At 42.4% G+C, this 16,003-nt stretch overlaps 1 protein-coding gene across 8 annotated transcripts in view; it reads right to left on the reverse strand.

Annotated features, from left to right (window-relative positions):
- Window positions 1-297: 297 nt before the first annotated feature.
- TNIK (TRAF2 and NCK interacting kinase) overlaps window positions 298-16,003 on the reverse strand; it is a 272,940-nt gene continuing 257,234 nt past the window's right edge. For 7 of the 8 annotated variants that reach the window (XM_033150660.1, XM_033150657.1, XM_033150659.1 and 4 more), the window contains 9 exons: window positions 14,978-15,092; window positions 13,400-13,570; window positions 12,077-12,220; window positions 10,463-10,597; window positions 8,035-8,135; window positions 4,731-4,880; window positions 4,233-4,392; window positions 3,842-3,981; window positions 298-3,573 (listed from right to left, as the gene is read on the reverse strand). In XM_033150660.1, coding sequence (XP_033006551.1) covers window positions 3,490-3,573; window positions 3,842-3,981; window positions 4,233-4,392; window positions 4,731-4,880; window positions 8,035-8,135; window positions 10,463-10,597; window positions 12,077-12,220; window positions 13,400-13,570; window positions 14,978-15,092 — 1,200 coding nt within the window. In that variant the 3' untranslated portion in view covers window positions 298-3,489. Of the gene's footprint in view, window positions 3,574-3,841; window positions 3,982-4,232; window positions 4,393-4,730; window positions 4,881-8,034; window positions 8,136-10,462; window positions 10,598-12,076; window positions 12,221-13,399; window positions 13,571-14,977; window positions 15,093-16,003 lie in introns of those variants that run through there. The other variant, XR_004426687.1, reaches the window with a different exon arrangement.

A 16,003-nucleotide genomic window follows, 5' to 3' on the forward strand; every position in this document is an offset into this window, starting at 1 on the left:
AGGTGAGAGCAAGAGAAGAGATCAAGTGATGAATTTCATATGGAAGAATGAGACCCTTATTTGGACAATTTGGAAAATAATCACGTTAAATGGAATCGCAGGCAGGATTGAAATATGAGCTGCGGAAGAAAAATAATTCTAATTGTAATGAAGGAATTGTGGAATAGATAAAAGTATAATGCAGCATAAAAGGTTGAGAATAAAAACACCATGGAAGAATGGTGGGGAGTCAACTTTTAAAAGTGTACTGTATTAAATTTGATGCTAAATTTGATGTCAGTTCGTTAAACAAAATGGTGAAATTCAATAAAAAATTTAATTGGCAAAAAACACACATAGATTTTCATTGACAACGACGATAAGAGAAAATTGTTATGAATTGATGGGCAGGTGGTACATGACCTGTCGGAATACAAAGGGTTAATACGAATTACTCATTGGGATACTAGAAATGTGGAAAGAACTAGAATATTTTCTTTCATATGTGCTGGGAGTGGGAACTGGAGAAAAAAGACTGGTCAAAGATCAGAGCTCAAATAATTAAACTCTCAAATAATTAAACTGTCACCCGGTTGCGTTCTTGTTAACCTATGTAAAGGAGTCAGTAAGATGGCAACATGAACAATTATGTGCCCAGTGTTGCGATTCTCTGCACTAGCCTTCTGGTGGGGTCTGCATAAATCCCAGTGTTGTGAACAGAATCAACTAATCTTCAGCCATCAATTTATTTGGTAAAAGCTTTATCAGGATGGAAGGTGCTGAAAATAGGCCACTTGCGTTGCAAGAGCAGCAAGCGAGACTATGGGATGAACGCTTGTCTGTGTTGGAAGGAAAGGCTTTGAAAAAAACAATGGGGTCAAAGTGTATTGTTTGAGGTTACTCATTTTCATTATGCATAGATTAGGCTTATTAAGTTAGCTAATGGAAATATTTACTTAGACTGCAAATTAGTAATTTGTTGTTTAGAGGTTAATGTAAGAGGGCTGCAGATTCCAAACGCAAAAATAAAAATCCAGTTGGTTGCATCCAACTAAGTTTTACACAGAGCAGACCCACTGAAATTAATGGACTGAAGTTAGCCATGTCTATTAAATTTAATGGGTCTACTCTGTGTAAGAACAGCTTTGGAGACAACTCTTAATTATTACCCCTTTTGTGAATGCAGTGGAGAGCAAGTGGCTGGAACCAGCTTCGCAGCCTCACTCCTGGGCTTGAAACAAAAACGGTATCTTTCTACAAAGATGGATGCCAATGATTCTCCCTGCCCTATTTCTTTTTGGGGAGAGCCACCAAACACAAGGAGCTCTTAAAGGGATATTGGCGTAAGAAGCAAGACAAGGGTGCACTGTTCAAGCAGGCAGTCTTGGATAGCTGCATCATAGCAGGACTCCAACTGGGCTCAAATCCTACGGAGAAGCAAACTTAGCCTGATACACCAGTGTATCATTAAGTAATGAGGTAGGGCATGGGGTAGGGCACCGATGTGGGCTCCCTTCAGGTTGAACACAGAAAGAAGGAAGATTGTGGCAAACCTGCTGGGATCATGTCTCCATGTGGGGGCTGTACACACAGCCCCTGGGATTGGCACAGTTATAGCGACTCTTTCTGAGCCACTGCGATTGGGCGAATTATGGCGGCTTCCGCAACACGGCTCTGGTTCATGCCAGCCGTGCATTGGCATGAGTCTAACCCTATTACAAATCTGCTGGCAGCCAATGCATATTGTGGCCATTGGCGGTATCAATTGGCCTGTACGACGGGAACTGTGGAACCACTGAAGGAAAAACTGGAAGAAGGCAGCAGGAGAGTCCTTTTCTGCTTTTTAAAGAGGCCTGAACTGGCCAAACACTGCTAATTACTTAAGACACTGTTCTTGTTTAATACTTTGAAGCTGGCCAGTCAAACTCCCTGGGTGTCTGCTGGAGCTAATGAGGAAAAGCTAACTGAAACAAAAATAAAATGAGGTAGGTTAAAAACAGCAACACAGATCCAATTATGTTACATCCATTGACTAATGGGGAATCCATGCTTGGAGATAGTAGAAATGTTGCACATAACTTCCTTAAAACTGGAATTAATTCAAACAAAGCATATAAGGACACAGGTTAACCCAAACTAAATACATACATCTGCACACATATTGGTGTTCACTATATAGGTGGGCAGCAAAGAGGGACAGGCAGAAAGATGAATCTAAGTGTCAGGTCCTAGGCCAACAAAACTGTCCTTCCAATCTGCTATCTCTCACTTTTGCAATGTTCCTATTCTTTGCACCACGGGATGAAGATCTCATGAAGTTTTTTCATATTCGGAAAACAGGACACCATCAGACAAGGAAGTGGGCGAATGTCCATCAACAACTGGGGCTTCCGTTTTCCAAAGGATTAAATGCTGTTGGCTCCTGGAGATTTTAATGAAGGGAAAAAACACACACCAGTATCTACAAGGATCATCCCCGCCCCTTCCCCGAAAAGCAAATTACAACTGTACAGAGTAGGTTGGACCTAGGCTCAATGCATCCAAGTTGGATGCAGTTAGGTACACTTTCCAGCCAATCTTCAGAATCTTGCTCTATTTCAATTCGTTTCTCAACCTGCAATTTTATTGTGATACTTTCCGTATTACAGCTTAGAGAAAGGCAAGAAAATGCTAAGGCCAAAGTTGGGAATGATTGCCAAGGATGGCACCGCTTTTTCTCTCAATGAGCACCATTATATGAAGATCCATACTGAAGTATAGACTGACAGGTTGACAAGAAAAATATATTTGTACCTTGACTGTATTATAATCTAAGGCTAGTTGGTTAGCCATTCAGAATAGATTTCCCAAAAGGAAGGGTTCGGGGTGGTAGTGGATCTAATTCATTCTCTCGTTTGAAATTTGTCGACCTGTTTGCAAAAGTAAAACAGAAATGTTGGAAAAGGCAAAAGATTTTACAAAAGTTAACCATCTCTATGGTTAAAGCCTCCCAACACAAAGATAAAATGATACATTTATTGTGCTGTCTCTCACCAGTTTTAATTGGTAACCTTACAACATACTATATATTCGATGCTAGCAGGCAGACAAAATTAAAAACAGAGACTCTGCTTGACACTTAGATCTGTCCCCATTTGTACAAATAGAGGGACAAGGAAAATGTTTAAAAAACAAAATGAAACAGTGTGACCCACAGCTCTATCACAGTTTCAACTGAAGACTTCCAAGAGATTTATTCTGCTAAAACTCTTGCGCATTTGTCCATCTCTGCCCAAATACAGTGTTGCATTCTTGTGACCTTGAGTAAACCTCCATTCCTAAACCACAACAAGAAAGGTGTGTCGTATTCTTGGAGCGTGTCTGCGTGAGTGCGAGTGTGTTCACAGAAGGAAGCAACGTGTTCCACAATTATCTTCTTCACCTGCCTCTACAGTGTTAGTCCACACGTTCCAATGCTCTTCAAACTTAAAAAAATCTTGGTGTCAAAGTCAGCACCCGAGGGCCCTCTTGTTACCAGTTCATCATGGAATTTCTGTTGAGTGTCATGAAAAAAACTTGACTACTTCCTCCAGATCTCACAGAGGCGAAAAATACCTGTTTGGGAAGGAAACATCCTGATCTATTAAACAGTAAAATCATCATATGAATTTGTAAATGGGATGTGTTTAATTTCCTCATTCATTCACACATTTTGCTTATTTGTTATGTCACATCTTATCTTGTTGTTTTGTCTCAAAGGCTCAGAGCAGGTGTTAAAAACATTATTAATGGCTTGACCACATTGCTTTTATAAGGGGCATCAAATGTTCTCCCATCAGTTGTTTCCAGATCATTCTCTGTGCAGCTGTGAGAGCAGACCTACCTTATCGTTTCTTTCACATAAAAATTTTAACCGCTGAGCACGCTTGTGCATGAATACTCCGTCCAAATGCCCAGTCTCCACCGATCGTATCTCAATCGCTTTCTCGCCCCAGCCCATTATTTGATTGGAGTGGATGTAGGCTGAAATAAAACAAATAAATGGCAACTGAAACCATTTGGGCCAAAGCAACTTTTACCACGTGCCACACTTGGCAGGGAGTTACCATGTGTAATAGATTATGTCCTAAGGCTGGAGGCTCAAGCCACGGATGGTTTCATCACAGGAAACGCACAGGACTACATTATCTAGGAAAATAGCCAACTGCAGCTTAGGATTCTCACTTCACACTGAATTTATTGATAGCTAAGGAGAAGAGGAAGAACTGACATACCTACTGAAGTGGGCATTTCTCCCCACTGGAGTACCACGTCTTTCGTTATGCGTCCATAGGTATTAACGTACACCCCTTCGTCCTCATAGCACACAAGCATCTCCATTCCATCCGTTTTGGGCAAGATGACAATGGCGTGAGGTGTGATATTGCCCTGAATCTGCGTACAGAACAGAACCCCCCCAAATCAGCATTGAATCAAGTTTACAGACAACAAAGAAAGACCAGCCTCTCTTCAGCATTTGCTAACTTCTCTCAGAAAACTGTCAAACCAATGTTTGCTACCAACCCATAAACACATTTAGCCCATAGAACATGCAGGTCCCTGGACAATTCATGGCATAGTAGCCTTCTCCTCCAGAATGCGAGACACTCACCAAATTACGCATTATGGTGTGCCCACCAAAAAGGAAATTTAACAAGGACCCTGTTTCAATAGACGTTATACATACTGTATAATCAGGTTTGCAGAGCACCACCACGCTGCCTCAGACTCACATGAGATGGTATATAGATATCGTACGAATTCCCCGAATCCACATCGATAACATGGAAACCAGTGTGTGATCCAAAGATGACTTTTAACCTCTGACCTTCTTCTACTGTGAGGTCAACAAGCAATGGTTTGTGCTGGAGATCTGCAAAAGACTTTAAAAAACCCCTCAGTCAATTTTGTGGTATGGGGAAAAAAATGAAATAAATGCACAGCATGCTATGGTAAGAACAAGAGTATTTTATATTTGCTGTTTAAAAATGTGTCCTCGTTGCTTTTGCTGTCTAGGTTATCTTTCACATATTTAGGGCATTGATTTAGCTCTTCACCTGTTGGTATCTTACAAGAAGATGCAAAGTGTCAGTGGAATGTTTGGCCTTTAATTTTTAAGCAGCAGGAAGCTGCATTTCCCAAGTGCAGCTGGGGGCTTTTGTCCTGGTGCGCTCTTACGCAATGCACAAAGCACCAGGTGGGATTAGAAGTGAGAGACTTCCCTCTCCCTGTGGCTCTACCACTCCAATTGTTGGTGCTACCAGCCCAGCTTGTGAATGGAATTTGAAAGGGGTGGTGGTGATTGCAAGGATGTCTGGGAGAGGGATAATCCAGGAATTCTCCCCTAATTTTGAATTTAATTCAAGTTTGAAAGAATTCAAGATTTGTAAAGCTCACCTCTTTGAGATGGACATTAGAACCCCCTGAATCTTGTATCCAAACCGTGGATTAACCCTTTTCGCCAGCATGCCTATTTCAGTAGGATTATTTTTATATTTGCATTTAAGTAAAAAAAAAAATGTTAGGAAGCATCAGGGCTGGAACCCAACACATAGTAAAACAGGGTCAAATCTGATTGAAATTGTGGTGAAGCTTGTGACCAGGAGCTTGCAACTGGGACTTGTAAACAGGGGCGACTGCAAATGATCAGTGGAGGAAACTGAAGAGATAGATTGTGTCTTTGGGATTAAGGCTGGTGGGTTGTCTGAGCTGTTTTACTTTGTGGCTGTGTGCTCTGCTAGAGCACATGGTCTGAGGGGCAGGTACTACTGCTGAGAGAAAGGCAGGCTGAATGAGGAAGTGACTTGGGGGAGAAATTAGCAGCCAGTGGCATTTCTATTTAGCTGATTGCAGCCTCTGGAAACTCATGACCAAGACTTGCAAACGGGGGCATTTGCGAGGACAGTTTGAGAAGGTCCGGAGTGTTGTCTTACTGTGTACACAAAACCAAGAGACATGGATGATGAGGGAGCTTCTTCAGGGAACTGTAACTCTGTGCCATGTTTATCTTCCTGCCTGAGAATGAGCAAAACTACACCAGCAGGAAGTGCAAGCTGGCTGCCTTGCTGGAAGAGAAGGTACAGCAATTTGAGGCACACCTATCCAAGCTATCAGGCAAGATGAGGAATTTCTTGCTAGAGCAGAATGGACTGTCCTGGAACAGAGTGATGGGGGTGGGGGGTGTCACTAGGGAGGAGGAAGATCACCCATTGCAGGAGATGAACGCCTGGAGCAACATGACACACAGAAGCAGGACTGTCAGGAGACATGCTGTGTCACTGAAGCTGCAAAATCGATTCCATGCCCTCACCTTGGACACCGATTCTGGGCCAGAGGAACAAGTATGTTATGCAGACCTCATAACATACAGAGGTGGCTGTGGGAGGTTCAGCGTTCAGAATGATATCTGCTACTCCCGGAGGAAGAGATATGTGGTGATAGCAGCTGACAGAGGTAGCTGTGTGTGGAGGTAACAGGATGTCCCAGGAGGTATGCTGTCTCCCAGGTGGAAAAATTCACATTATGACACAGAAGTCTTATAAAACCCGCTGACCACAACCCCTTCCTTCTGATTCATGTGGGTGCAACAATACTGCCAGACACAGCATTCAACGTATAGCAAGGGACCATGAGACTCTGTGTAGGAAGCTGAAGGGCCTTGGGGCACAGGTGTTTTTTTATCACTTGTTTCTGTTGAAGGTTGTGGCCCAGGAAGAGAGAGGAAAATACTGGAAGTAAACCACTGGCTGTGCATCAGGAAAGGTTTGGCTTCTTGGACCATGGTGTCCGCTTCCTTAAGGAAGGACTTTTGGTAAGAGATGGGTTGCATCTCAGAGCGGTTGGCAAAAATGTGTTTGCTAAGAGTCTTACAAATTTGATCAGGAGAATATTACACTAAATCATGACGGGAGGGAGAAAACAATAGACGACAAAAGAGAAAGTGGCTTCATTGGTGCACAGGAAACTGACGTGGTTCTCCAGAAACCTGCTAAAGGGCAGGAAACTACAAGAAGGAAGCAACTGAAGGGAATGACTCATGGTTTTATTTCTCTCTACACAAATGCAGAGTACGGCAAACAAGCAAGATGGACTGGAGATTTTAGTACAGGATGTCAAATATGACCTGATAGGCATTACTGAAACCTGGTGGGGTGAGACTCGTGACTGGAATGTAGAAATTACATCTGGGTGCAACAATTTAAGAAGGATATTGACAAGCTAGAACATGTGCAAAGGTGACCAAGATGATCAAGGGTCTGGAAACCAAGCCTTGATGAGGAACAGTTGAGGAAGTTGGGCATGTTTAGCCTGGATAAGAGGAGACTGAGAGGACATATGATAGCCATCTTCAAATATCTAAAGAGCTGTCACATGGAATATGGAACAAGCTTGTTTTCCCCTGCTCTGGAGAAAAGGAACTGAACCAATGGCTTCAAGTTACAAGAAAGGAGATTCTGACTAAATACCAGGAAGAACTTTCTGAGAGAAAGCTGTTTTGACAGTGGAATGGATACCCTCAGAGGTTTTTAAGCAGAGGTTGGATGGCCATCTGTCATGGATGCTTTAGTTGAGATTCCTCATAGGCCCATTGGCAGGACAGGCCCACCTGGCTGTCAGGGTAGATGATGTGATTTTATTTATGCATCACACAGTGGCTCTAGTCCAGCCTTCCCCAAACTGGAGCTTTCCAGATGTTTTCAACTGCAACTTTCATAAGCCCCAGCCCTCTATGCTGATGGGAGTTGTTGTCCCAAACATCTGGCGGGCACCAGGAGGTTGTTGTTCTATAAACACATCTGAACTGGTTCATAACCATCTGTGGTCTTTGTGAATGTGCTGGCATGTCTAACATGGGAATAAGAACCAGCTCTAACAATTTTGCAGAGGTTTGCCGCACAGAGAGATATAGGTTAAGTTCCTTGTTATGCCACAGATGAATAGATAACAGAAGTGAATGACAGATTTTCTTATCTGTGATAAAAAACATGAACAAATGTATGAATAATGCTAATATTTTTGTAACAACACAAAACATACCTTAAATGCCATAAACTTGTGATATGGTTTAGGAGCCCAAGCATATATCTCTACAGCATTCTTTAAGGCAATCACCAAGAACTTGATTCTCTCATATTTCACTAAAATTGAAATAAAACTAAATTTTTAAAACATCCAATTCACTCAAGACAAAACCGAATGATTTAATCTCAAGGGAGAGCTGCTGAAACCATATTGTCAGTGGAAGTATTGTCTTTAAGAACAGGCCAAATGGCAAATTCCCCTGATAGTTTGGACTGATTTGAGGTTCTTCATAGTTCTGGATGGTGCTTTCTAGCTACAGGCGCAGCCATCTTGTGTTTGCTTGCATGTATGTGACACAGCATGGCTGCCACACCACCACTGCAGCAAATTAAAGATGGTGGCACTCATGCTTCCAATTACGACATTAGTTCAGAAGAGATTCACCACCACCAACGCAAGTGCAGGTATTTTGGAAAGAGCATGCGTGTCTGGGAGGAAACTAACCTCACAGGATTTGAGATGAATAATATGGCAATGTGACCCTTCCCTACTATCCTATCAATAAATAAATAAATAAATAAATAAATAAATAAATAAATAAATCATCTGATTCAAATTTTGATCTACCAGATTTTAGCCTGCTAAGCCAAAAGGAAAATGATTGCATGGTATGTTTTTCTTTCTTAATCAATAAAGCTTTTGCAATGTTCCGTTTTCACAGCTATTCTCTAGTACTTTTCAACAAAGAACAATTAATCAAGAAGCATAACCTCAATAACTTAATTGTGTTGAGTGAATATACATAAAATCAAAGACTTCAAGTAATATTTTGAAATGTAAGCATTTAGGACCGTGGCAATAAACACACCCTTATTTTCCACCCAATACCAGGAAAAATAATTTATTTCACTGCAGGATCACAGGGGATTTCATACCGTTACTGGAGCACACTGGCTACTACCCACCTTTTGATATGATATAGCTGACATTTGTGCAAATTCTTATTCTAGTACCAAAAGCATATGGGAATCTTATATTAGTTATGTCCACTGGGAAACATTAGGCACAAAACTGCTTCATATATAAGGTGAATATAAGAATTCATACATGAACACTTGGTGACTGGCAGCTGAATATACAAACTGATTGGCTTGAAAAGCTTTGCCTTTCAGATGATGTGAAGCAATACAAAGCTCTAACTGGTGGTTGACTTTCTTGGCTTATTCACATGTGCTAAGAGCCAGCTAGTGGTGGACTCAGCAAGTGATAAATTTGTATGTGTGAGCCATCCAATGGAACTTCGTTTAATTAGATGCTTTCCCTTCAATATACATTTTTTTCACTGTAGCTGGTTTAAGCCTGGAAAAACCTACTAGTTTTGAAACTAAAGTTCTTAGAAAACAACTGTTAGTGGAATCACTCTTGATTTAGGGCTCCCCCAAATCTAGTTTTGTTATACATGAGGGAGATGGTTTCTGAACATCTAGAAGAAAACGAACCACTGGTTTATTAGCTTTTTGAATGATATTGCACTTTAGTCCTATTCAGACATTAACTGTATGCAGCCTAGGAGTAGCGGGAAAGATGGATGATCCCAGCTCATCCCATGGTTGGCTCCACTTCACACCTGTGTATCCGACATCACACTGCAGCAAAAGTCCATGAATGACCACCAGTCCAATGCTGAGAGATTGAGGTGAGATGTAATAGCTATCTTCAAATATTTAAAGGACTGTCACATGGAGGATAGAGCAAGCTTGTTTTCTCCTGCTCCAGAGGCCAGGACCCGAACCAAAGGATTCAAGTTACAAGAAAGAAGATTCTGACTAAACACCAGGAAGAACTTCCTGTCCATAAGAGCTGTTCAACATTGGAACAGACTCCCATAAGAGGTGGGCTCTCCTTCCTTGGAGGGTTTTAAGCAGAGGTTGGATGGTCATCTGTCATGTATGATCTAGTTGAGATTCCTGCATTGCAGGGAGTTGGACTAGATAATTACTCGGGTGCCTTCCAACTCTCAAATTCTGTGATTCTGTATGTATGCCCAATCCATGCAATATTCATAAATAATCAGATGGGGTGAACTTGTGGACCACATTAATATATGCTGGGGTCTGTTCCACTATTAAATAAGCCCAGGGATGGTTAGACAACACCATACCTCCAACTCTGAGCATAGTTAGAGTCATGCTTAGGCATAACTATTTTCTCCATGGTTGATTTAGTGCCATAGAAAGGCATCAAAGAAAAGGTATCAAGCATTTTATGCAATATTCACTGTTTTTGACTATGCAACGAAGGCGGACTCTTTACTCCTCCTGTGGGAATAGCAGGAATCAGCACAAGGATATTCACAGTCCCCAAGCACCTTTGACCATGCCTAGCATTAAGAGAGCTTCCTGCTAGTGTGATACTGCACTTATGCATATGGTCTTGTGCTTACCAACTTTGTAATGTATGCAGCCTTCCAAATCTCCTACAGTGATCCAGCCTTGCTTCTTTTCTACTTCAGGGTCATTGTGTAATATTCTGTTTCTCAACCATGAAAGATAATACACTCGTAGCTTGTTCTTCTTTCCTGTTGAAACATGGAACCGATAAAGATACAATCCATCATTGGATCAACTCTGATACTAATACATCTACACAGGGCTTTTTATGCCATTTATCCTACCCATACATTGTTTGATGCCACCTTGTCTATTGCATTCTTTTCTGTTGAGGAAAGCTAATTTTGGAAATATTAATTGGAACTTTAATCTCGCACCTAAACTGAAGCCATATGAATGAAACTAATTTCTGCATGCGTTCCTGTTGTCTTCCTGTACGCTAAAATGTCTTATAATTGAGCTCATTGGTATTATTGTTAACTGTCTGTCTGGAGGTAAGGCCTTTCAGATGGAAGGGTGGGTTTTAAAAAGAGAAATCTTTGTTAGATGAAGCATGAAAACATATATAAGCATGCCAACCTCTGTTGGCTGAAAATTACAGACAAGTATAAAGAATAATATTTTGTAAGGTCCTCGGTTAGTTGCTCATGAGTAAGCAGGCAAAACTCAGAGTTTCCTTTAATAGTTTTATTGTGCAAACTATGTACAATGCAGAGCTAATAAGTTCATGTCTGTATCGAGCGTCAGCAGAATCCGGGAATGGCCCCTTCTGGTTCTGACCCCAACAAAAGAGCTTCGGTATACGAAACCCCCGCCTCCCATCCTTTCGTTTCACCCCTTGGCACCTTTGGGGCGACAGAAGCTGCGTGTCTCTTCCATCGTCCCTTGGACTAGAGGAGTGCAGGGTCTTTCCAGCATTCTCAGAACTGCTACCCTCCATTCCCTGAAACGCATGCCCCTCCCCGCTGGAAGCCTTGCTGCTCCCTCCGCTGCCAGAAGAGGTGCTGCTGGTCAGGTGGGACCGGGGCTCTCTGTAGCATCATGAGAGCCCTTCCACCACCTTGCACTGTGCCGGGACAGTTCCCTGACAATATTGCTGTAAAAATATGTTTAAGTAATTGAGCACTAGAAGTCAGTGCGCTTAGGGAGTTTTAAAAGAAATGTTCAGATGATGACAAGGAAGAAGGCCTTTTCTGTTGTGGCTCCGTTTATGGAATACTCTTTTCACTGAGGTCCGCCGGGCACCTTCACTGACAACTTTTTGGCACCAGGTTAAAAAAACCCAAACATTTCCCCCAGGCTTTGGGTGAACTATGAATATGTTGTTTTGCTATTAGCATGCTGCTAAAGCTTTCTGCTGCTGTTCCTGGGGTTGCCAGTGTTTGTATATTTTTGTGGCTTGCAAGCGTTTTTGTGTGAATGTATCTATATTATGATGCATTTTTACACAACGTTTTGAAACAAATAACTAACAAGTTTAATAAATAAAAAATAAGGGTGGTATTCAACTAAATAATTGCGTGAGCAGAACAAAATTCAATTGCACAGCAGGACCTTCCGCCTTCTCCTCCCCCTAGGTGTGCCGTGCACCATCCCCTGCACTTCAAGACTGGGCTGTCAGAAACCAATAGCAAAATGAAAACACTGATGCATGCTCACAGATATACCTGAGATTGTTACAAGGACATTGAGTCCTTCTAGCACATCCATCTGTTGGAACCGCCTCCTGTTGATCAGGTTGTACACCTTCCCTTGTCCGCTGCGGTCCAATAGCATGAGCCCGTTCTCTGTTCCCACCAGTAAGTTCACACCTGCACGATGAGCAAGCAGAGGAAGCAGATGAAATTAAGGAGAATGGAGACATTTTTACTTAACATTAAAAGGAATAAACCAAGGGCTCCCAATGAAGGTCGGAACCACCCCACATGTTGAAGGGATGAGGGACTATGTGGACTAGCCCTGTCTTTTGCCAATGTTTGTGCTCAGAGAGTTTTAGATGGTGATGGATGTGCACAGACCTCGTTCATGGGGTTGGGGCCTTGACTGGTTCCCTGGTAGAGGAGATCTATTGGCATTTATGACACACTCTTAACATTCAGAAGGTGGGAGACATGGTCACTGAAGTGGGATAGGCCTTGCCTGTAAAGTCCTGTGAACCCCTCCCCACATGGGGCTATTTGAACTCCTTCCTTACCTCTGACTTCACTTACTCACAATGATTCCCTGCTATCCAGGGAATCAGGCTCCCATCTGCTCTTGCCAGCACCATAAAAACACTGGTCCAAAGCATGGATTCCCATAAATCATAATGATTTCTGTATAGGATGACAGCAAAGTCACCAACAAATCACAGAGCACATCTGCATAGAAAGAGGTGACCTGTGACTTGATGGTGGTTTTGAGGGATCTCTTGTGAAAACTGTGAAGATCCGTAAGGATCTGGGCCTCAGAGCCATGCTTCTGCACTATGGCAGTGCTGGGAAACACCCAATCTGAGGTTTTTTATGATTCAGTCAATGAAGCAGATGGTAGATGTGATTTGATGGTTGTTTGGCAGGGGATGTCCCCAGTCTCATTCTCTCTCTCTCCTCCTGCAGTACCCCAGATGTCTCCCCTTTCCCTCCCATGCTCTCAGGTGCCTATCTGAGCCTTCAAAAGCACAGGGATATGGAAAGGAGCTGTACTCTTTCAGCTTCCTTCATCAGCTCTCTGTACTTTTCAAGTGGGCAGTAAGTAGGGATGGTGTTGAGGCTTCAAGAACACCAGAGGAAGTCTTCAAGAGTGCCACTGAATCCACAGGTGCCATGATAGCAACCCCAGGAAAAAGGTGTCTAGAGCTGCTATTTAGCACCCTACCTTAAGTAGAGAATGTTTTGCTTCTACCCCCTCAGCAACTGGTATTATGCCAGAGCCTCGCTTAAAAAGCACCAAAATATATCTTAACATGCAGATGGCATTTCTACTATTCAATGAGATAATTAACAGATTACCCCACAGAGCAGCACAAAGGATTTCAGAATTGAAGCGCTTCTTGTACTTTCGGATCTCTGGTGTGTCGCTATGAGGACGAATGTTGGTGGGATTCACATTTACTACAGAAATTTTCCTTGCTTCATTAAGTTTGGCCTGTTCTTGCCTCAGCAGCTCACTAGTAAATAATGCTGGAAAGGAAAACATGCAGAAACAGCTTTACTGAATACATAATGGGGATTTTATCAGCTACCAAGGGCCAATACATGTGTTTCTTTAGCTCTGTGGGAGCTGCTTCCTGTGGCTTTCCCCCATATCTCTCTGATAACATACTGATGGAGGAACTGTTACTGATAAACTCAGTTCAACTGGAATTCTGCACAGGCTTCCAGACTGTGTTGATTTTGGCTTCTGTCTGCACACTGAATGCAGCACCACTGCAAGGAGTCAGAGGAAACTACAGTACTTCGAACTAAGTATCTGCCCAGCAGAGGAGAACTCAAGCTATGTATCACTGGTTCCTGCCAAGTATCTTGCACAGAGCTGCTGCACAGCCTGCTGCAAAAAGTTTGTGAAACCCTTTCAGGGCAAAGTTGCTTGGATCTGTGGTGAACCTGATGTCACAGTTAGTCCAGCCTTGCCGGAGGGCTTGAGGAGCACCACCAAGTTTCAACCTCATGACAGGGACAGGATGCTCATGGTGGTGAGGCCAACTATGTGCCATCCCGATCTCTTCTTCCCACTTCTCTCAGGGTACCTCTATGTTATTTAATGTTTTTAAATGTTGGACTGAAAATTCAAGTGAGATTGTGTGAATTCAAGTGAGATTTGAGCTAATCTTGCAGAGTCTGGCACATATAGGGAGGAGGAGCTCAATTTAGGGTTAAGATTGCATTCTGCCACTGCAAGCATGACTACTTGACTGATGGAATCATCTCCCCTTTCCTCTCTGGCACAATGTTTTGGGTATGCCCTAATCCATCAGAATGGATTTGTGGGTGGTATAATAATAATAATTATTATTATTACTCTGGGCGGTCTCCAACAGATATTAAAATACATTAAAATATCACAGGTTAAAAACTTCCCTAAACATGGCTGCCTTCAGGTATTTTCTGAATGTCAGATAGTTATTTATCTCTTTGACCTCTGCTGGGAGGATGTTCCACAGGGCGGGCGCCACTACCGAGAAGGTAGTGGATATGCAGGATAGGAGGGGTAGCCTTTGAGCTGGGGGGGGGGATACTTGTACTGCCCCCACTAGTAGAATGGAGTAGTTGAATCTGGCCCATAGAGTCTCCATCCACTAAGGTTACTTTGGCTTGCAGTGGCCACAATAAAATTCAGTCCATGCTGGCATGTGGCCCACAACTTTCCAGCCACTCATTCTTGCTGGGAAAACATTGGAGATTTGAGCACGCTGTAGAAGGGATGTTTTGCTATGATGCTATAGAAGCTGTAAGCTGTTATGAACACTTGCCAGGCCAGCATGTGCAGGAGTTTTCAAATGCTCTTTCCTAGAGCTGATAATTGCCTAAGTATATGCGAACAGGACTAAGTGTCTTACACCCCAAGCATTTCCCATTGCCTTTCCCTACCTGTGGCAGATGATTCCTCATCATCGTCCTCATCTTCATCTGTAGGGGAGGTCTGAAATACTCTGGTATCCACAAATGGAGTGAAAGATGCTTTTGTGCTACTTCCCATTCCATACTATCCAGTGAGAAATAAATAGATTATTTAATCAGAAGAAGGTAATAATAAGGTTTTTGTCTTCACACCTACACAGATAACACATTCAAAGCGCAAGGGTTGTAGTCCAGTGGCAGAATGGATGGTATTTGCCTGTAGGAAGATCCAGGTATAAAATACCAATTCTTTAGCTAGTACCCATGCCTTATCCCTAAAATGGTTCTGCAGAAGGCAGAAATTGGCTTTAATGACTGGTGAAGATGCAAAGGTAATAATCAATTTAAATTAGCATAACCTTGTTGCTAAGTACAGCAGAGCTGGGTTTGATTAGAAGGAAATCCAGAATAATGAACTACTAATATTTACATCTCCCCCCCCCCTTTGAGAATCTTCTTCGTTAGCATCCAAAGGCAAAGGTTGTGATCTTTACTTCTTGACAGCTGTAAGCCCTATGGTGTAAAAGCAGGGGTTTCCTCCACGACATGGCACTTGTTTTTCTGCTGTGGTATTTACCCAAGCAATGTTATATTTATGACTTCTGTTGTTTTTGTTTTAACTATTTATTTGTGCTTTTACCTTGCATTTTTATCTCGTGAACCGTCCTGAGATCTTGTGATGAAGGTCGGTATATAAATCTAATAAATCATCATCATAGAAAGAAGCCAGAAAAATGGGGAGGGGGAGCCCCACCTTCCATCATCACTATTCTATGCTTTTTCCTTTTATTTCAAAAGCAACCCAAGTCTGTGATCCAGGTTGAGTGCTGGAGCCACGCAGCTGTCACCCTAGATAACTGCCTAGCCTCCCTGCTGTAAAGAGATAACCAGCCTCATGAAAGAGCCTCCTTCTCTTTCAATGTACACATAAGGTAGCAGTTTTCTGAGGGCACCACTTGGGCTTCCAGGAAAAGCTAGCACTATCTCTTAACTGGG

The sequence above is a fragment of the Lacerta agilis genome, chromosome 5 (assembly GCF_009819535.1).
Source record: "Lacerta agilis isolate rLacAgi1 chromosome 5, rLacAgi1.pri, whole genome shotgun sequence".
Classification (NCBI taxonomy): domain Eukaryota; kingdom Metazoa; phylum Chordata; class Lepidosauria; order Squamata; family Lacertidae; genus Lacerta; species Lacerta agilis.